A 22,826-nucleotide genomic window follows, 5' to 3' on the forward strand; every position below is an offset into this window, starting at 1 on the left:
TTCTCTGACTTATTTCACTTAGCATAACACTGTGCAGGTTCATCCATGTTGTTACAAATGGCAAGATTTCATTCTTTTTTATGGCTGAGTAATATTCTCATATGTGTGTGTATATCACACTTCCTTTATCAATGGACACAAAGGTGTTTTCATATCTTGGCTATTGTAAATAATGCTGCAATAAACATGGGGTGCATATATCTTTTCAAATCAGTGTTTTAGATTTCTTCAGATGAATATCAGAAAGCGGAATCGCTGTGTCACATGGTAGTTCTATTTTGAATTTTTTGAGGAACCTCCATACTGTTTTCCATAGTAGTGCACTGCACCATTTTACATTCCCACCAACTGAAACACACTCATAGACACAGAGAACAAATTGATGGTCACCAGATAGAAGAAAGAACAGGGCAATGGGTTAAAATGGTGAAAGGAATTAGGAAGTACAGATAGTCAGCTATAAAAACAGTCACAAGTACATAAGGTACAGCATGGGGAACATAGTCAGTAATATTGTAATAACTGTAGGTGATGTCAGATGGGTACTAGATTTATCAGGTAATAATTGATCATGTCATAAAATATATAATGTCTATGTTGTACTATGTGAAATATAATAGTGTATGCCAGCTGTAGTTGAAAATGTTATGAATTTTTAATAAAGAATGCAACAACTCTGTAGCCTGTCATAAAAAGATCTCCAAGAATAGTATAAAATAAAAATCACTTGAGCGTTGGCCCAGGGTGTGGAGGTTCGATTCCCAGTCAGGGCACACAGGACAAGTGCCCATCTGCTTCTCCACCCCTTCCCCTCTCCTTCCTCTCTGTCTCTCTCATCCCCTTCTGCAGCCAAGGCTCCACTGGAGCAAAGTTGGCCCAGGTGCTGAGGATGGCTCCATGGCCTCCACCTCAGGCGCTAGAATGGCTCCGGCCGCAACAGAGCAATGTCCCAGATGGGCAGAGCATCACCCCCTGGTGGGCATGCCAGGTGGATCTCGGTCGGGCACATGCGGGAGTCTGTCTGACTGCCTCCCCACTTCTAACTTCAGAAAAATACAAAAAAATAATAATAAATAAAAATCATTTGTATTAAACAGTAAAATTTTCAACTACATTAAAACAATTTTTCCATTGACTAGAGCAGGGGTCTCAAAATTGCGGCCCGCCGAACAATTTTGTGCGGCCGGCAGACTAATCCACGGGCTTACTTAATTTTATCCAAAATATTTTGAACTTCGTGGATTAGTCTGCGGGCCGCACAAAATTGTTCTGCGGGCAGCATGCGGCCCGTAGGCCGCGAGTTTGAGACCCCTGGATTAGAGAGAGGGGAAGAGAGATAGAGAAAAAGAGGGGAGGGAAAGAGAGAGAGAAAGAAACAAATCACTGTTTCAGTTAGTTGTTTCATCTACTTATATATTCATTGATTGCTTCTCCTCTGGTGCCCTGACCAAGGATTGAACCTGTGATCTTGGTACACCAGGACAATGCTTTATTCACTGAATCACCCAGAGACCTTAGGGCTTCAAGCCAGCAACCACGGGGTCATGTCAATGATCTCACACTAAAGCTAGCAACCCTGCGCTCTGAGCCGGTGCTCAAGCCTGTGACCTTGGGGTTTTGAACCTGGGTCCTCAGCATCCCAGGCCAATGCTCTCTCCACTGTGCCACCACTGGTCAGGCTATAGTAAAAGTTTTTTAAAATATGTTCAAAAATCTATAGTAACTATTATATTGTGATTTACAATAAGAAATATATATTTGGTTTTTGTCCTTGTTTCTGGCATATAGTTCCTAAAACTCTTCAAATTTCCTGTAATGAGAGCAATAAAAGTGTCTTTGGATAGCACCTAAGGTTGGGGGTTGGTTACTAAGACAATCAACCACGTGATTAGAGGAAATTTCCAACCCTCTGACCTCTAGGGAGGAAAGAAGGGACGGAAGTTGAATGGATCACCACAGGATGAGGTTTGAGAAGCGTCTCGGTTGCTGAGTATGTGCAGAGGTGGGGACGGTGGAGCCCCTGGAGAGGACACAGCTCCTTCTCCACACCCTGCACTATGCAGCAATTCCATCCCGCCTTCCTGAGCTATATCCTTTCACAGTCAACTAGTAATCTTGTGAGTGAACAGGTTTTTTGAGTTCTATAAGCCACTCTAGCAAATTCCTCAAACCTAAGGAAGACAGTGGTGATTAGAACCTGCAATCTAGAGCCAACTGGTCAGAGGCACAGATGATAACCTGGACTTGCCACTGGCGTCTGAGTGAGGAATATGAGGGAAGAAAATCTTGTTGAACTGAGAGCCTTACCTCTGGGATCTGACACTATTGTCTAAATCAGGGGTCTCAAACTCACACTAAAGCTAGCAACCCTAGCTTTTCCACGAAGTTCAAAATACTTTGGATAAAATTAAGTAAGCCCGTGGATTAGTCTGCGGGCCGCACAAAATTGTTCGGCGGGCTGCATGCGGCCGGCGGGCCGCGAGTTTGAGACCCCTGGATTGAGTTGAATTGCAGGACATGCAGCTGGGTCTGGAGAAGTCCTTGAATGTGTGTGGGGAAATCCCCTCCCACCCCCACAAACATTGGAATTGCTGACCAGAACTGCTACTGCAACATGTATTTCAGGACATCTAAGGCACAAGTTTCAATTTCGCTGTTGAAATAAACCCAACTGTTCATGAAAAAAAGTGTTGAAGTCCCTTAGTAGTTAAGATTTATAGAGTTGGAGTAGTAGTAATGCAATTTATAAAATAATAGGTAGATTTAAACTCAGGAAATAATGCTCTGGCTTCTACCTCTTAGAAGCATATAAATTTTCAATTAAGATAACAAGGTAGAGCCTGACCAGGCGGTGGCGCAGTGGATAGAGCGTCGGACTGGGATGCGGAAGTACCCAGGTTCGAGACTCTGAGGTCGCGCGCGGGCTCAGCTGGCTTGAGCAAAGAGCTCGCCAGCTTGGACCCAAGGTCGCTGGCTCCAGCAAGGGGTTACTCGGTCTGCTGAAGGCCCACGGTCAAGGCACATGTGAGAAAGCAATCAATGAACAACTAAGAAGTCGCAATGCGCAACAAGAAACTGATGATTGATGCTTCTCATCTCTCTCTGTTCCTGTCTGTCTGTCCCTGTCTATCTCTGCCTCTGTAAAAAAAAAAAAAAAAAAAAAAAGATAACAAGGTAGAAAAATACTTTTATCTTGGTCTAAATATATTACTTACCTTTTGTTGATAGAGTGAATCAAAGTATAAATAACATCACGAAGAACAAAGGCCCAAGCTCCTCCTAAGCCAGTTTTTATATCTTTCAGTAATAAACTAACAAAGAGGTGATATATTTTAAGAATTCTGTGTTTTTTATAAACATTATTTGTCTCAGCAGCTTGTTCACAGATGGCTAGAAGAATTTTCTGATAGGAATCCTAGAAAATAAAGATACATGTTAGTAAAAGCTTGTCAAATCACATATACTCAGGTATAATAAATACATTTTGTATTCAAAATAATTACAGAATTTAGTTTTGAGTCTAATAGCAAATGCAAAATATTATATTAAGAAAATAAGTATCCTAGCCAGACCAGGCAGTAGCAGTGGATATAGAGCGTTGAACCGGGACACGAGGACCCAGGTTCGAAACCCTGAGGTTGCCAGCTTAAACTCATCAGGCTTGAGTGTAGACTCACCAGCTTGAGCGTGGGGTTGCTGGCTTGAGCACGTGATCATAGATATGACCCTGGTTCAAAACCCCAAGGTCGCCAGCTTGAGCGCAGGCTCATCCGGCTTGAGTGCAGGCTCACCAGCTTGAGCACAGGGTTGCTGGCTTGAGCATGGGACAAGACATGACCCCATGGTCGCTGGCTTGAACCCAAAGGTCCCTGGCTTGAGCAAGGGGTTGCTAGCTCTGCTGTAGCCTGCCCCTCTCCCCGTCAAGGCACATATGAGAAAGCAGTCAATGAAAACTAAAGAAGCCGCAACAAAGACTTGATGCTTCTCATTTCTCTCCCTCCCTGTCTGTCTGTCCCTATCTGTCCCTCTCTTACTCTGTCACACACACACACAAAATTACTATCCTAAATATAAAATACTGTCAATTTTATTTTCATAAACTATAATTAAGGAGCATATATTTTAAAAAAATATTCCCTGAGCCTACATATGACTAAAGAGTCACGAAGAAAAACTTTAGCCCTCATTGTAGGGTGGTGGGCAATGGGGGAAGGTCATGTGGGGAACTCAGGCCCAGGAATTTTGGCTGGAGCCACCCACACTCATGCGGGCCAAAGAAACTTCCCAAGAGCCCTTCAGAAAAGAGCGACCATCTGCCAACCAGTGAGATTTCACCACGTCATATTAGCTCGACCACCCTAGGTACCCTTTAAATATCTCTCTTGCAGGTCACCCCTTGCGACTTCTCTGACCCCCAACCCCCAGGACCAGAGACAGGACCGTCTGGGCAGCACAGTACTCAATAAAGCCTTTACTATTCCACACTTTGTGGCTCCAGCCCCTTCCTTCTTTCTCAGCGGGGAAAAATACCTTACACTCATATGTAACATATTTCAATTAATACTAACAAGTAAAATACCAAAATATAAAGTTATGAATAAGTTTTCTTCTTAATCAGATGAATTTTCCATTTGCTTACTTTTTCCCTCTTTTCGATGTGTGTACACAGACATTCTAACTGAAAAAGAAGGATTTCTCCTATTAGTTACTATATTAGAAATGTATACTTACAGGGCTTTTGGAAAGAATTTCTAAAATGCTTTTAGACTTGGTTTTATGGCAATTGCTTATATAAGCAAATGCTGCTTTAATCACATGCGATGGAAAATGAGGTGGATTAGGAGCAGGATCCAAATCTCTAAGAGTTACAAAAAAAAATGTTAATTTCAGAGAAAAATTATCAAGAAAAATCATATTTGGCTGACAAGTGAAATTCCAGAATGAAACTTTAGATGATAGTAACCTCAAATTTAAAAAATTACTTCTCATATCAGTCTATATACAGTAACCAGAATATCTAAATACCTTTATTTTCTAGGACTTATTCATTGTTTAAATGATTTGCTTAAAAAAAATCATTTATGAAATGAATGCCCATTCCATAAAGGAATCTTAGTGTCACTCCACTTTAGGTCTGAATTCAAGTTGTATGTTTGTACTTTAAATGCAATACTACTTTAAGACACAGCAATCAAACATTATCTATATCAAACAAAATTATATTATAAAAGTACTCTGGTACATACTATTACTATTTCATATGCGTAGTACTGCATAGCTTTAAAAAAAGGTAAGGGTGCTACAGTCAAGCTAGGAAAATAACATTCATGTACAGCCAAATGGGTTTACACAGCCAAATTACACTATAGTACAGTAAGATTTTGACAGGTAAGGAGGATGATAAAGAAAAGGTGATCTAAGGCCCTGGCTGGTTTGCTCAGTGGAAGAGCGTCTGCCTGGTTTGTGGAAGTCCCAGGTTTGATTCCCAGCCAGGACACACAGGAGAAGCACCCATCTGATTCTCCACCCCTCCCTCTCTCCTTTCTCTCTTTCTCTTCCCCTCCTGCAGTCAAGGCTCCACTGGAGCAAAATTGGACTGGGTGCTGAGGATGGCTCAAAGGCCTCCGCCTCAGGCACTAGAATGGTTCTGGTTGCAACGGAGCAACACCCCAGATGGGCAGAGCATCGCCTCCTAGTGGGCATGCCAGGTGGATCCCAGTCGGGCACATGCAGGAGTCTGTCTCTCTGCCTCCCTGCTTCTCACTTCAGAAAAATACCAAAATAAAAAAAAAAGTGATCTAGAAACACAAAACATAGATAAGGAAAAGGTTGCTGAATTTGCAAATAAGGTGGTCAGTTAGAGCAATTACTGTGGCGAGGCTACAGTAGAAGGACAAAGGTAATTACTTCAATTCAAAGGAAAAACTATTATTATTATTATTCAGTGAGAGGAAGGAAGGCAAAGAAAGACTCCTGCATGTGCCCTGACCAGGGATCCACCCAACAAACCCACTAGGTGGAAACACTCTGCCCATCTGGGGCATTGCACTGTTGCTCAGCAATCGAGCTCTTCTTAATGCCTGAGATAGAGGCCATGGAGCCATCCTCAGCACCCTGGGGCCAACTCACTCTAATTGAGCCATGGCTATAAGAGGTTAAGAGAGAGAGAGAGAGAGAGAAACAGAGAGAAGTGAGAGGGGGAGGGGTAGAAAAGTACATAGGCACTTCTCCTGTGTGCCCTGACTGAAAATTGAACTCAGGACATCCACATACTGAGCAGATGCTCTACGACTGAGCCAACAGGCCAGGGCCAGGAAAAATTATTTTTAAAGAAACAATTTCAGGCCCTGGCTGGTTGGCTCAGCGGTAGAGCGTCAGCCTGGCGTGCGGGGGACCCGGGTTCGATTCCCGGCCAGGGCACATAGGAGAGGCGCCCATTTGCTTCTCCACCCCCCCTCCTTCCTCTCTGTCTCTCTCTTCCCCTCCCGCAGCCGAGGCTCCATTGGAGCAAAGATGGCCCGGGCACTGGAGATGGCTCCTTGGCCTCTGCCCCAGGCGCTAGAGTGGCTCTGGTCGTGGCAGAGCGACGCCCCAGAGGGGCAGACCATCGCCCCCTGGTGGGCAGAGCGTTGCCCCTGGTGGGCGTGCCGGGTGGATCCCAGTCGGGCGCATGTGGGAATCTGTCTGACTGTCTCTCCCCGTTTCCAGCTTCAGAAAAATACAAAAAAAAAAAAGAAAGAAAGAAACAATTTCAGCCTGCCCAGGCAGTGGCGCAGTGGATAGAGCTTGGGACTGGGATGCAGAGGACCCAGGTTTGAAACCCCAAAATCACTGGCTTAAGCGCAGGATCATAGACATGATTCCATGGTTGCTGGCTTGAGCCCAAGATCACTGGCTTGAGCAAGGGGTCACTCGCTCTGCTGTAGCCCCCTGGTCAAGGCACATATGAGAAAGCAGTTGATGAACAACTAAGGAGCCACATCGAAGAATTGTTGTTTCTCTTTCCCTTCTTGTCTGTCTGTCCCTCTCTCTGATTCTCTATCTCTGTCAAAAAAAAAAAAAAAAAAAAAGAAACAATTTAAAAGCAAAGCATGGGCCTTGGCCAGCTGCTCAGTGGATAAAGTGTTGGCCCGGTGTATGCATGTCATGGATTCAATTTCCTGTCAGGGCACACAAAAGAAGTGGCCATCTGTTTTCTCCCCCTCTTCTCCCTCTTTCCTCCCAAAGCCAGTGGCTCAATTGGTTCAAGCATTGTCCTGGGCGCTGAGGATAGGTTGGATAGTCTGACCACGTCAGCCTCAGGTGCTAAAAATAGCTTGGTACTCAAGCATCAGCCCCAGACTGGTTGGATCCCGGCTGGGGTACATTCAGGGAGTCTGCCTCACTATCTCCCCTCCTCACCTAAAAAATAAATAAATACATACATACATATATACATAAATACATAAATTAATAAAAGCAAAGTATGTGCCTAAAAACTGAAATAGACATTTGAAGGTATCAACCAATACACTTCCCAATAAACTTCTGATATTTCAACTAATTCTCCAAATTTAAAATATCCATACCCTGAAAAGTCACAAGAGTCAGTGCTTTGGCCAGCACCAGAAGTTACAGGTTCATGTAATGTCATCAATAACTCCACCACAATCTCTGGTAAACTAGTAACAAATAAATGATCAATCTGCAAGGATATAAAATTAAAATATATTTAAGTTTTATGTCAGTGACCTTTAAGACAGCTCAAGGGGCTCATGTTAGTGACTCATTTCCAAAATTATTCAGTGCCCATAGAAGGATTTAGATGATGCAAGACATAAAGATTTGTTAGATATACACCTAACTGCACTTTTTTCTACTATGAAGTCAGCTTATAAACTGAGAGGAAAGTAATCATACCAAACAAAACTCCCTTAATCTGACCTTTATTTTAAAGAACATCTTAATTGACAAAAGCTTAAGGTCTAACATTAAATTTCTCAACCTAATCATTTTCCTGCCAACTAAATTCCCACTGACCTGTACTGCTTCTCCATCTTCATTTTACTCTAACTTAGGAACACTATTTCACTCAGTAAAATTTCTCAGTGACTGGCAATAATCATCTTTTTGTTCCCTGCCTGACTTCTCCCCATGGTTGATTCCTGCATGACTTGTCCCTTGATATCCCAAACTTTGAAGCCAGTTGCTATACCCTGCCTTCATCAGTAAACTAAAATCCAACAGGAAAGGACTCTTCATAAATCACTTCCTGCTACAGGTAGCCTCACAATGAGCATAAATTCTCTAATGTATGTAATGGGTCTGCCACATTACACCTCAGGCAAATGAATGAAAATTGTGAAAGTTTTAAAGGTGAACCCATTAGCTCTCCAAATAAAGCTGACAAACTAAAAGGCAAATGGCTGATTTACTTGATAAAAAAAGAGGTTTGGATTCACCTCCTAATAACAGAAATACGTTTGAATGTTACAAGAAACCTAATGTAAAATCCTAGCCAATCCCTCAGGTTTACGTATCAGTTGTCCAAGTCATCATTTCAGCCCTTGTAAAAATCCAGGCTCATTTCAAAATACATCTGGAATAAGTAAGGACAAATTGGACAAGTCTAATAAATACCAGAGGGAAAATTAATGAGGGTTTCCTTATACATAAGATCACAACCAACTTCACTAGTTTCACATGATTCTCTAATAAGCCAGATCTATAATTTTAGCTAAAATACTTAAACATTTTCCAGATGCCTAGGTAGAGCTAAACAATCATAACTGTAAAGATTTTAGGCATTCAACAATTAAGTTTTAGAAGACTCAAAACTGCTATGTACCAACACTTATCAATAAAATAGAATCTAGAAGACATATAGTGCACATTACATTAGAGAAACAAAGAAAAAAGTAACTTATGACAAATTTATGCTAAATAGAGACTAACAAAAAATTAATATATTTCTTTAAGCAAGAATATAAGTTAATTGAGGTAATGTAACACATTTCCCTCATAGACTGTTTCTGACTCTGAAAACTGCTATCTTTTGGTCTGAATACATAGTAAAGAAGTATAAGATTAGGCCCACTCAGAAGCTAGGAGACAGGATGAGGGATAAAGACAGGGTGTCTCTTCTAAACTCCATCACCTCTGGTGTGCCCACTCTGTCCTGACAGCCGTAGGAGAGGGGCCCCTCGGCTTCCCTGTGCCTGCGACCACAGACTCACTGCCAGCTCTGACTGCCCATGCTGCGCCTACACAACTGAAAGTCTTGCTGTTCATTTCCTGGTTCAATGCAGCTAACTGTGCAACCGAAAAAAGAGGCTCTCAATTCTAATGTTAACCAAATTTGGTTAGTTATCCCTTACTGACATAAAAAAAATTGGACTGACCAAGCCTCTTTACCTTATAAAAAGATTATATGTGTTTTAATATAAGTTCCCTCAAATAATTTTGAATTAACATAAATTACTATAAAACAAAAATTGTTAGATCCCTTTTTACTTGACTTCATCTTTTATCAAATAATGAGTACTCAATATACACTAGGTAGTGGGGATACATCAGCAAGAAAGAAAAAAGAAAATTCTATCTTCATAGTACCAGTAGAAGATATGACTGATAATAAACAATGAACATAATTCCTAAGTAAATTATACCACATGTTGGAAGGTTGTCATGGATAAAAGAAAGAACGTGGTATGGAAATTTGGTGTTGTATTTTTCCTTGAAAACTGAAAGGTTTAATGCAATTAAAGAGGACATAAGTTAATTTTCTATACACTGTTCAGTATTGCTTGAATGTAACTTGCATTTATTGTTACTGCCAATTAAATAAATTTAGAAGAGGAAAAATAAAATTATTCAAATTTCTGATTAAAAACATTTCATTTAAATGCCAATCAAGGAAAGAACACTGTATAACAACAAAAAATTCATGGACTGTCTATGCTCAGTGATGATTATTACCACATATTAAATTTAACTGCATAAATGAATAAAGAACCTTAATATTTTAAAGTTATTTCTCAGATCATTAGGGGATAAACTATAGGTAAAAATTGAAGTCATACCTGTTTCCCTAGTAAGTTTTCATCTTTAAGCATATCATAGACTTTGGTAGCAGTCTCTCTTTGCTGTGCCATCCTGCTGTCTCCTGTAGCCTCGTAGGCAAAGTAAGGAAGAATATTCACAAAAATCTTTGGAAAGCAGTCTGTTAGAAGATGTTTCCAATCCTCTTGAATCTGATTAGCAATAGACTTCACTTCATCAAAATCACTTCTCATCACCAGATGTGGAATCAAAACTTTATAACAAGACCTAAAAAATAATTTTAAACATATATGTATTACATATAACTTTTCAAAATAAAATGTTATAATATAGTTCTTAAAATAATAAAATGATAAAAGCATTAGATCATTTTATCTAGATAAAGCATTCTTACTCTAATTTTATAAATGGTAAAATGAAGTTAAGTAAATTCTAAATAATCACACTAAAAAAATAGATCTTGGAATATACTACTCCAATTCTGTGATCAAAAAAGTAGAAATTAAATTTATGTTTACATCTTCTGCATAAACAATTTATATAAAACTATTGTAAAATTGAATGTGAAATCAATTTATAAATGTAAAGAATAAATGTTATTGCCAAACTAAGTGAACAATAAGGGCCACTAAACAATTATAAGCTGCCTGCTCATTAGCCTAATTCCCACACATTACTCTTTAGTTTTCAAACCTCTTCATGTTCAAAATTTTCTTCTTGCCCTAGCCGGTGGGCTCAGTGTATAAGAGCATCAGCCCAGCATGCTGATGTCCCAGGTTCGATCCTTGATCAGGCTACACATGAGAAGCAACCACCTGCTTCTCTCTCTTCCTCTCCCCCTTCTTTCTCTCTTCCCCTCTCATAGCCAGAGGTGGCTTGTCTAGTTCAAGCATCAGCACCAGGCACTGAAGATAGCTCTGTTGATCTGAGCATTGGCATCAGGTGCTGAGAACAGCTCAACTGATTTGAGCATTGGCCCAAGTCAGAGGTTGCCGGGTGGATCCCAGTCAGGGTACATGCAGAGCTTGATTCACTATCTACCCCCATCTCACTTTTTTTAAAAATTGTTCAATTCTTCTCTAGAGTTAAGAGTTAGCTAAATACTTTTACATCAAAATAAAAATAATGACTAGATGTTTTGTCAAGCAACAGAAAATAAAAACAATGCAGAAATAACCAGCCACTAGTAGTTTCCCTTTCAATTTTCATGGGAAAGCTTATCAAATGTTAAAGCTGAAAGGAAGTTAAAGATCTCTTTGTGTAAATGCCTTACTTTACAAATTTAAAAAATCAAGATCCGAAGTCCAGTGATTTGCTTCAATATACGCTCATTAAAACAAGCTGCCCCGCCCCTCATACTATACAACCTCCCACATGTGTGTGTGTGTATGTGTGTGTGGGAATGCCAAACATTATTACCTACTTTTAAGTTAAACATATTTCATTCACATGTGCCATAAGTAAACCTACCTATAGAAATCCTCAATGTTTATGTAGTTTAACAAAATAAAAGGAAAAGAAGATAAGCTGTATTCAGTTTCTTGAAGATTAAGCCATTCCCAAACCAGATAATCCAAATGAGAAGCCATGAAGTCTTCTAAATGTTTATATCCAAAAGTTTCCGAAACTTTCTCTAAAACCTGCAGGAATCAAAAAGAACTCAATGCTTTAAGAAACCAGCAAAGTAATACGTTAAAACCTTGTGAATATGTAAGTCCTTCTTAATACTGTTAATAAAATCATGACTTGAAGTATTCATTTAACTTTTCTATATCTTGATTTACTCATCTATGAGATAAAGATAACAAAAGTACTCACTTCAGCAAGACTAAATGAGTGAAATGTTTACTAGAATTAGCACTGTGCCTGGCACATGGCAAAACCTTAATGTTGAATGAATATAGAAAAATAATGTAATTCTCAACATTCAATTATATTCCAAAAGAAAGTCTAAGGTAAAATAATTCTTCTCAGTCTTAAACCCAAATACGAAAATCCAAATACTGTATTCCACTTACCAAAATAATTAGGTAGTATAATTTCTTTTTAAAGCACCTTATTTTAATCCTGAGAATCAAAAGGCTAACTTCTTGAAAATTAATCACCTGTGGGCTGGCCTATTGCAAAGCTCCATGGAAACCATGTCTTTAGAACTGAACTGTCACTGGTTCATCATATAAAAATCTATACTGGAAGGGCCTGAAAATTCCCAAACTATGGATGCTGAGGTGGTGGAACTGAGCAAGGATAAACATTCTACAAAACTAAGCAGCTGTGCGTAATTGCAAGGCTGGACTCTGGTCTTGCTTCCCTAATCATGCAACTCAGAAGCACTCCTGGTCCTTCTAGATCCCAATGTCCTGTCCCAGAATCAACCAGGCAAAACACTTGCTACTGCTGTTTTCTCTATATGTTTCCCGCAATAAATGCTATTCCAGAGGGCCTGTTCTGTATGATAACAGGTCATTCACTGTTTGTTCAATGAATACCTTGTGAAATGCTCTTAAACTGAATGCAAGAAATAACATGGCATGCAAATAAATACACTATTAAAAAATAAAACTGTCTCCAAGCCTTTAATAATGCCACATTACAATTATAGTTTAACTTTTTTAATTGTTTAAAAGTTATCTAAGGAATAGTGTAATAAAAAATATTCAACCACATGTACCTTTTTAATGAGGTGAGGTTCTATTCCATTCTCTTTCACAGACTTGCATAGGGCAAACAAAGCCTGTTTTTCACAGATAGGACTACAGTTTAAAACCACAGCTATCATCATCAGTAAAACAGATTTTCTATTGTAAATCTCATCCAAAAATTCAAGGTTCTCAGCTCTGTGGGACTTTAGAAGAATTGTAAAAGCAATAATGTAAATATTTAAAACATTACAAAAAACCACTCATGCTGAAATCAAAGTATTCCATGACAACATCTAAGTAGCCAGTGAACAGTTTTAAATCCTACAATGATAAGGGTAAGAGTAGAGATTTTGAGAAAATATCAAAGCTTATAGAGTAGCAAAGACTGCTTTAGATAAGGTATTATGAAAAGAATTGCTAGACATTTTAGTGAGGTAAAAAGTACTTCAAAGAAAAGACTAGAGATTCCAAGAAGGTGAGAGATTAATAGCTCCTCTTCAACTACCAAGTATACCTCATAAGATGTTTATTATAATTATACAATATAGAGATCTTTATACTTCTTAAAATATTATCATATATTATCAAAAGGAAAATAAAAATATGCAATTAGAATGATATATGCTTTGATATTATAATATACCTACAGATATGTACATTTTTTGACTAGCTATACTTGATAGAAGTTTCCCATCACACATAGAAAAAACTGCTGCTCTCTGATCCTAGTTTTGGTTTTTGGTACAAGAAGTAAGGGCCTATTCCTTTACTAAATGGCAATCATTGACAGGTTTAAAAATAGTTATAAGGTCTCCACTAAGTCAACTTCATCTATTCCTTAAAAGAACTCTCTACTATCTTAGTTAAAAGTCTACTTTTACTCAGAACCAAACTCAACATGCTAGCTGCCCTCTAAAATGTATAGAAGATCGGGGGTTGGAGGGGAGGGGAGTAAAGAGGGATAAATATAAAGTGATGGAAAATTATCTGACTCAGGGTGATGGGCACACAACACAATCAACAGTTCAAATGCTATGGAAATGTATATGTACCTGAAACCTATGTACATTTATTGATCAATGTCACCCTAGTAAATTTAATTTCCTAAATAAAATTTAAAAAGATAATAAAATAAATGTATAGAAGATCACATTCTTCCTATCAACTGTTCATGACAGTATGCTTCTATAAATGATGTCAAAGGCAGACTTGCTTTTTGGAATAATGATTACAATGCTGATTTATAGTGTGCTCTCAAGATGTAAAATTTCTCAGGTCTTTTTCCAAATGAATTGTTGTCAGGTCAGTATTTTCCCTTTTTGCACATGACAGGCTGATTTTAAAATGTAAATATCTACTGTCTATTTATTTTATATTATATACACTTCTTATCTCTTTCCCTTCCTGTGTCTGTCTGTTCCTATCTGTTCCTCTCTCTGTCACACACACAAAAAAAGAAATGACCATTACTCGACCAATTTTGACCTATAAACAGTAATGCCAATCAATTCATATAATTGTTTTCATCTAACTTTATACTATTAAGTATAAGCTGTCTTAGGCCAAAGTTGGTGAAAAATATGGTATATTTATGGAAATTATATGATAATAGCAAATATACATTACTAAACTTACCACTTCTCTCATTCCTTCCTGAGCTTTCAAGTATGCATTTTCAAAAGCTGTTTGTTGAAGCTTCAAAGGAAGTGCTTTCAATAATGTGGAAGAAACTGCCTGTCTCATATCCTGAAATAATCTTAAAAAAAAAACAAATAAAAGCAAAATAGCAATATTAGATATCTAACAAGTAAACACCTAAAAAATCAACAAATGCTATGTCATGCCATTCTTGAATTTATACTCTTTGGAATATTAAGAGATTGTCCAATGTTATTACTAACCTGATGTATTACATTCAACTTATGATCCTTCATAATCCCACCTTTATTTAAGTTCTTTTTAAAACGTTTTTTCATTAAAATATAGTTTTCATACAATATTACAATAGTTTCAGATGTACAACATAGTGATTCGACATTCCTCCACCCTTTTCCCCCCTGGCAACCATCAGTTTTTAATTTGTTTCTCTGAGTGTCACCTCAGGTCTTTAACTTCAGAATATATTTTCTAGCTCTAAGGACTTGAAGTAAAGCAGACATACATTAGCAATCCTTACAATGCTCTATGGTTTTAACTGAAGAGTTCCGAACCTGAGAAGTTAAGACACAATTCTGCTTTATACAAACTTTATTGTCAGCATCTTCAAATTCTGGACACATTAGGTTATCGAACACATATATATTAAGGTGACTGCTGAAACAATTTCTTTACAGTAATTTTTAATTATTGGTCACTTACATGTAAACAGCAAACTTACTCAAATGATTTTTAGCTTTAATGTTTTTCATGTATAATGTAAGTTTTTTCAAATATTTATTGGCTTTTAGAAATTATTAAACACCTACCACATAGCAAATATTGTTTTAGGTGCTTAATAACAGATAAAAACCAATACCATCTAGGAGCTTATATCATAGGTAAATGTGTTAAAATACAGCATTTCAAGTGGTGATAAATGCTACAGAGGAAAAAATAAAGAAGGGAGGTGCTTTATTTACAGGGAGTGCAAGGTGGGAAAGGTACAGGTAGGATACAATTTAGAGTTTTAAAATCAATTTGATAACTTGATAAACATGCAGTCATTAAGAAATTAATATCTGCTTTAGGTAATCAATCACAAAATAGTGCTCTATAATAGAATCATTCCAGTGCCTAACTGCATATTCACTTGAGTAATTATAATTATAATTAGCACAATGTAAAATGTAATAGTTTTCGCTTTACAACTCATATAAAATCATAGTGATAACCAAACATTCCATATCTCCTATAATTGGTAGCAGACACACCTCATTCAACTCAACCACTTACTAGCTAGCTCTATGTCACTGAGCAAGTTATTTTTATCTCTCTAAGCCATAGTTTTCATTTATAAATTGGTGAAAATAACAGTATCTAAGTGACAAAGTTATCAGGAAACATAAAAGACAGGCATATATAGTAATATATGCTCAATAACAGCTATTTTTTTGTTTTTCAATTCATTTTTAATTAGTTGACATATAGTGTTAGCTATTTTTAATATCACAACTTATAATCTAGACTATGCTACATATTGCATTGATATCTGCAGCATGCCAGACATTTCATAAATCCTTTACTCATTACCTATTGATTGACTCTGCAGCCAACATTCGAACTTGGTGATCATTATCAGCAAGAAATTGTGGAAATATTTCATTTACAGGAAAGTCTTTTCCCTTTACATTAAGAATAGCCCATTTTGAATAAGGATCAGCCTATGAGAGAAGATCAACTTAGGTTAAATATGAAAAACTAAGAAAAAATCACCCATTAACAAAAAGAAATAAAGGTTGCTTAAAAAAAATTTATGGAAACCTTACTAATATTTAATGTGAAGTAACTCACCTCAAGCAAAGTTTTAAGGCATTTTACTAGCGCCATTCTTACAGAGACTGTGCATTTTCCTTCCTTTGTTAAGTGCCTGAAATAAATGTTTCAATAATTATTATTTTTTATTAATAAACAAATGTTTAAAATAATTATTCTAATAAAAGTACATTAAAAAAATCACTGGACATTAGGGTTATTTTAGGTTACTTCTAAAATTTCTTTCCATGCTAGTTTTACTTCTCATTATGTGGCATACACCTATATTCTTTTTTATTTTTAAAATTTTTTATTTATTTATTTTAGGAAGGAGAGAGAAAAAGGGAGAGAAGGTGGGAGGAGCAGGAAGCATCAACTCCCACAGGTGCCTTGACCAGACAAGCCCAGGGTTTCGAACCAGCGACTTCAGCGCTTCAGGTCAACACTTGATCCACTGCACCACCACAGGCAGGCATATGTGTCTATATTCTCACTTTCGAAAAAATTTCAGCTAAAAGAAATGTTTCAAGAGGAGTGTATTTTCATGTATATTATTAGGTTTACATCATTATGTCTCATTTAGGGCTATCTTACTTGAGCTAGTAACTATATAATAATAAACGTAAAGGGAAAATTTTTTTTAAGTTTTTGTTGTTACGTCAAAGATTTCAAAACCCTATTCAATACTGACTCCAAAGTCCTTATCAGTCAAAAGGTATGAGAGCTCTAAATTATATATATAGTGCTCTTCCATAAGTATCATTGTGTTACCTCACACTATGACTACGTACATGAAATAACCAGACAGTGACAAGGTCAATTTGTTCATTTCAGATGCATGAATGATTCAATTGCTTTAGACTTGTTGTACTTTCCTATATTCATCACACATGTAAAATTATGAAGTAATTTAAAATTCACAGGGAAATATACCAAACATACTTTAGAAAGTCAAGCCTTAAAAAAAAGACAATGTAATTCTTCAAGAAATTAAGGGATAAAACACAAATTACAATCTACTATTGTTAAAAGATGTACTGATATATAGTTACATTTAAGGATTACAAGAAATCACTAATGCAGAAATGTGAAATGTGTATCTGTATCAGAAGAAGCAAAAGAAAACAAGAATTCCACAGAATAATCTGTACCTACCAAAATGCTTCAATAACTGTTAGAAACTGTCCTTGAGCATCCCTTGTGTCCTCAGCATCCATACTGCCTTGACACAGGTTCCTCACTATACAAAGGATGTGGTTTAAAATTGTTTTACAAACATCTTGGTCACGGCGATACAAAGAACACACATTGCTACGGAAGAACAAGTTTAACTTTATAAGCACAGCGGAACACATCAGTTAGTTTATAAATTTAAAGTGAATAGAACATGGTTTTAATTTCTTACGATAGTGGTTTCAGAAGTTCAATAACATCTTCCATCGGCATAGGACATTCTTCCCCAGGAAGCTCTTTTAAAAGCACTAGATACTAAGATAGTTGGAGTGGGAGAGGGGGGAGTGTGAAGAATCAGTTTTTCTTCATATGTCATTTACTTAAATAAATATATATGTGACCAAAAATTCACATATAGACACATGCATAACACTTACACACAAACACACAACCAGTTAATTTTTTTTAAAGGCAGTATTGTAGTAAAAAAAAAAAAAAAGCATAAAAAAAGGCATTTGAGCCTGACCAGGTGGTAGCACAATGGATAGAGTATTGGACTGGGATGCTGAGGTCTCATGTTCAAAACCCTGAGGTTGGCCCTGGCCGGTTGGCTCAGTGATAGAGCGTGGGCCTGGTGTGCAGGAGTCCCGGGTTCAATTCCCGGCCAGGGCACACAGGAGAAGCGCCCATTTGCTTCTCCACCCCTCACCCTCTCCTTCCTCTCTGTCTCTCTCTTCCCCTCCCGCAGCCAAGGCTCCATTGGAGCAAAGTTGGCCCAGGCACTGAGGATGGCTCTGTGGCCTCTGCCTCAGGTGCTGGAATGACTCTAGTTGCAATGGAGCAATGCCCCAGATGGGCAGAGCATCGCCCCCTGGTGGGCATGCCGGGTGGATCCTGGTCGGGCGCATGCAGGAGTCTGTCTGACTGCCTCCCCGTTTCCAACTTCGCAAAAATACAAAAACAAAACAACAACAACAAAAAAAAAACTGTGAGGTTGCCGGCTTGAGCGAAGCAGGCTCATCAACTTGAGTACAGGGTTGCTGGCTTGAGTGTGGTATCATAAACATGACCCCACGATTGCTAGCTTGAGCCCAAAGGTTACTGGCTTGAGCCAAAGGTCACTGGGTTAAGCAAGGGGTCTCTGGCTCAGTTGGAGACCCCCTTCCCCAGTCAAGGCACATATGAGAAAGCAATCAATGAACAACTAAGGTGCTGCAATGAAGAACTGATGCTTCTTGTCGCTCTCCCTTCTTGTTTGTCTGTCCCTATCCCCCCCACCTTAACTGCCTAAAAAAATAAAATGAAAAAAGCATTTGAAGTCAAACAGAGCTGGATTTAAATACAAACACAACTTATTACTTGTGTGGTTAAAAAACTTGCGTTGTCATCTGAACCTTTGTATTCTCACTTATAAAATGGGGATATAGTACTTACCTGGCCAGACTGATGTGAGGATTAAAGGAAATGAACGTAAATAAACAGTTCAGTAATTGATAGTTGGTAACATTGTTGAGGATAAGAGCCTAAACAAGAATCTGAACCTATCTTGTGTCTCCAGTCTCCCAAAATACTACCTGGGGATAAGACTTCAATGTTTAAAACCTTTTCTATTAATGAACCTTGGAAAGCAGAGATAATTATGAGCAGAAAAGAAGTCAAATACCCTGACTTATCTTCCCACAAGGCAATCTGATATGGCTCTCCATGGCACTATTTCTGAGAGCAGCCAAATAAGTTTTCTGGCACTACTAAGAAATCAGAAGACTTTTTTTTATCATAAATGTGTAAAAAATGTTTCTTACTCCTTCCCAGGTATTATAAAAGAAAACTGCATTGTACCATTTTAAATTTTTTTTTTCCCCCTGAAGCTGGAAACGGGGAGAGACAGTCAGACAGACTCCCGCATGCGCCCGACCAAGGATCCACTGGCACGCCCACCAGGGGCTACGCTCTGCCCACCAGGGGGCAATGCTCTGCCCATCCGGGGCGTCGCTCTGTTGTGACCAGAGCCACTCTAGGGCCTGGGGCAGAGGCCAAGGAACCATCCCCAGCGCCCGGGCCATCTTTGCTCCAATGGAGCCTCGGCTGCGGGAAGGGAAGAAAGAGACAGAAGGAGGGAGAGGGGGAGGGGTGGAGGAGCAGATGGGCGCTTCTCCCGTGTGCCCTGGCCGGGAATCGAACCCGGGACTTCTGCACGCCAGGCCGACGCTCTACCACTGAGCCAACCGGCCAGGGCCCCATTTTAAATATTTGACATGAAAGTCATGTGTATGATATTACTGAGTGTCTTGAAGTACCTTAAACACCAAACCCTCAAGAAAAGCATACAGGCCCTAGCTGGGTAGTTCAGTTGGTTACAGGGTCATCTCAATATGCCAAGGTTGCAGATTCGATCCCCAGTCAGAGCACATACAAGATTCAACCAACAAATACATAAAATAGTACAACAATAAATCAATGTCTCTCTCTCTTCCTCCTTTTCATCTCTAATCAATAATTTTTTTATTAAAAAAAAAGCATAAAGCATTAAGCATATGGCCTTCTCCCACTGGTCATTGCTGGAGACTTGACCAAAAATTCTAATAGGGCCTCAGCCTGCATGTTCCCAAGAGCTTCTAATTAGTAGACTACCTGGCAGGTTTCCAATGAGTAGGAAAATCACCTGACATGTTTACCAATTTGCTGGGCTTGGGGCTCTCCCACATGTTCCCCAGGACTAGAGCTAAGGAGGTTGTACATGTGGTCAGGAGAGTAATTACATGTAAGAATATTAAGTAAACAAATGTACTGAGGTTTAATGGGAAGCCAGGTTTATTTTATTCAAAATTTTTATTTAACTTTTTATTAAATTGATTGGGGTGATATTGGTTAATAAAATTATGTTTCAGGTGTACAATTCTATAATACATCATCTGTATATTGTACTGTGTGTTCACCACCCCAAGTGAGAACTCCAAGCATCACGATCTGTCCCCTCTTTACCATCTTCTAGTTCCCCCACCCCACTTTCCCTCTGGTCACTACCATACTGATTTTCATTTTGTTTTTGTTTTTTACTTAATACCTTCACCTTTTTCTTCTTTTTTTTTAATAAATAAATTTTTATTAATGTTAATGGGGTGACATCAATAATACCTTCACCTTTTTCACCCAGCCTCACACCCCCTTCTACTCTGACAGCTGTCAGTCTGCTCTCTATCTATAAGTCAGTCTGTTTCTATTTTGTTTGTTAATTAATTTTATTCATTACATTCCACATAGGAATGAAATCATATGGTTCTTGTCTTTCTGATTGGAAGTCAGGTTTTAAATTGTTGGAAGAAGGAGCTACAAATACAGAGGAAAATAAATAAATAAATAAATGCTATGATGCTGGAATGGAATTGGAGATACCTATCAGTAAACAGCTAGATTGATGGGGATAGGGAAAAAGAGGAATTACTTCCTGTAATATTCTCACCACACTCTAAATTTAAATCTAATCATGAGGAAGTGTGAGACAAACCCAAAGAATTCTATAGAACAAGTAGCTATACTATTAAAAAATAGGAAAGTCATGAAAGATAAGGAAAGACTAAAGAATTGTTTCAGACTGAAAGAGACAGAACAGATCTGAAAACTAAGCGCAATAATACAATGTTATATTTCTGGTGACTTGTCCATGGAATAGGAGAATTACTGTTTTTAGAACATACAACTAAAGAATAAGGGGCATCACATCTGCAACTTAATCTCAAAATGATTCAGAAAAAAAAAGGTGTGTGTGTGCAGAGACAGAATAAGGTAAATGTGGCAAAATGTTACCAAAGATGCTTATGAAGGGATTATGAAGTTCTTGTACTCTAACTTGACTGTCACTTTGAAATTACATCAAAAAAATATAAGGCATGTAAACTAAGGTCAAGGCAAGATTCAGACTTCAACCGCAATGTTACATAAGTATTACTTTCACATTTAGAATCTGTGTTTCTTGGCCTAGTTTAAAATAGTTCATAATAATTAATTATACCTAAAGATAATAAATCTATCCAAAGTCCATCCAAGTTTTAATGTTTTAGTACCCACTTACTATTTTTTCAAAGCATATTAAAAAAAAGTGTACTTTATAAGTAGTCGCAGATTCATTTCTCAAGAAAGCAATTTCAAGTCTTCAGAGGTACTATGTGATTCTTATGTCAATCCATTATACTTAGCAACGCCAGACAGAACTCAAAACAATTTTCATTTCACTTAACTCACCATGTGTAGGTGGAGAGATTTAGTAGGGTCTAGTATGCTAGAATCAATTAACATTAACAATTTCCTCCGAATATCAGCTGCTCTAAATGACACAGTACTGGTCTGAGCAGTAGTCACACACACACACAAGAACTTTAGCATGTCCAAAAAAAGTAGATCTTGCTTTGACAGATGTTCTTCAGCTAAAGGATTCATGGCACCTAAAAATAAAAAGCGCTTATTAAAACTAAGAGGGGCACAACAACCATATACATTGAACATGAATGCAAATATAATACTCTCTATGAAAAAATAAAAAGATAAAAGTATACAAAAATAAAATTATGGTAAAATTATTACACACTCAAAGCTTCAAAATTTTTCATAAAAGGTTAGTTACCCAAGGATCTGTCATACTATCAAGAAATGATCTGTGGAAAAATCTGTATATATAAACATTCACTGCAATACTGTTAATTATAGAAAAATAGAAAGGAATAGAAATTTCTCATAGTAAATAATGATCAAGTAAATTATGGTATATATAGTAACTAGGATATTATGAAGTCATTAAAAAGTATAGTTATCGCCTGACCAGGCAGTGGCGCAGTGGATAGAGAGTCGAACTGGGACGCAGAGGATCTGGGTTCAAGACCCCAAGGTCGCCAGCTTGAGCACGGGCTCATCTGGTTTGAGCAAAGCTCACCAGCTTGGACCCAAGGTCGCTGGCTCAAGCAAGGAGTTACTTGGTCTGCTGAAGGCCCACGGTCAAGGCACATATGAGAAAGCAATCAACGAGCAACTGAGGTGTCGCAACAAAAAACTAATGATTGATGCTTTTCATCTCTCTCTGTTCCTGTCTGTCTGTCCCTATCTATCCCTCTCTCTGACTCTCTATCTCTGTAAAAAAAAAACAAGTATAGTTATCAATACAAGTAGCTAAATAAAAAATGTTTATAGCTAATGTTAAAAGAAAATAGACATAGTATAACAAAGACATTTGAATGTAAATCCTGATTACAATTTTCAAAGGGTCTATAGAGAAATAACAAAAAAAAGGTTAAATGGATGACAATATGATGGTTTTATCACTCTCCTACTTTCTATTTTCCTAAAAAAAAAATCTGTCATTTTATTTTCTTGAGTAATTATTTTAATTTTCCCTATGAAAAACAGGAAACTAATAAATTCAATTAAAAAGTAGAAAATGTAAAGGAAACAGGAAAAAAAAAATCCTGATAGACTATCCAAAAGGTAATAAAATAAGCATAAAATTGGTATCTATGAGGCTTTTTGTAATGC

The 22,826-nt window shown here is 37.8% G+C and overlaps 1 protein-coding gene across 2 annotated transcripts in view; it reads right to left on the reverse strand.

The window, feature by feature from the left end:
* Nucleotides 1–22,826, reverse strand: part of ATM (ATM serine/threonine kinase) — a 161,117-nt gene that overhangs the window by 98,786 nt on the left and 39,505 nt on the right. For both annotated transcript variants that reach the window (XM_066247402.1, XM_066247412.1), the window contains exons 18-29: nucleotides 21,546–21,745; nucleotides 17,539–17,621; nucleotides 17,289–17,444; nucleotides 16,173–16,248; nucleotides 15,912–16,042; nucleotides 14,319–14,439; nucleotides 12,713–12,886; nucleotides 11,512–11,681; nucleotides 10,062–10,308; nucleotides 7,569–7,684; nucleotides 4,732–4,858; nucleotides 3,216–3,415 (exon numbers count right to left, since the gene is read on the reverse strand). In XM_066247402.1, coding sequence (XP_066103499.1) covers nucleotides 3,216–3,415; nucleotides 4,732–4,858; nucleotides 7,569–7,684; nucleotides 10,062–10,308; nucleotides 11,512–11,681; nucleotides 12,713–12,886; nucleotides 14,319–14,439; nucleotides 15,912–16,042; nucleotides 16,173–16,248; nucleotides 17,289–17,444; nucleotides 17,539–17,621; nucleotides 21,546–21,745 — 1,801 coding nt within the window. The remainder of the gene's footprint in view (nucleotides 1–3,215; nucleotides 3,416–4,731; nucleotides 4,859–7,568; nucleotides 7,685–10,061; nucleotides 10,309–11,511; nucleotides 11,682–12,712; nucleotides 12,887–14,318; nucleotides 14,440–15,911; nucleotides 16,043–16,172; nucleotides 16,249–17,288; nucleotides 17,445–17,538; nucleotides 17,622–21,545; nucleotides 21,746–22,826) is intronic.

The sequence above is a fragment of the Saccopteryx bilineata genome, chromosome 1, assembly GCF_036850765.1.
Source record: "Saccopteryx bilineata isolate mSacBil1 chromosome 1, mSacBil1_pri_phased_curated, whole genome shotgun sequence".
In the NCBI taxonomy this organism is placed as follows: Eukaryota; Metazoa; Chordata; class Mammalia; order Chiroptera; family Emballonuridae; genus Saccopteryx; species Saccopteryx bilineata.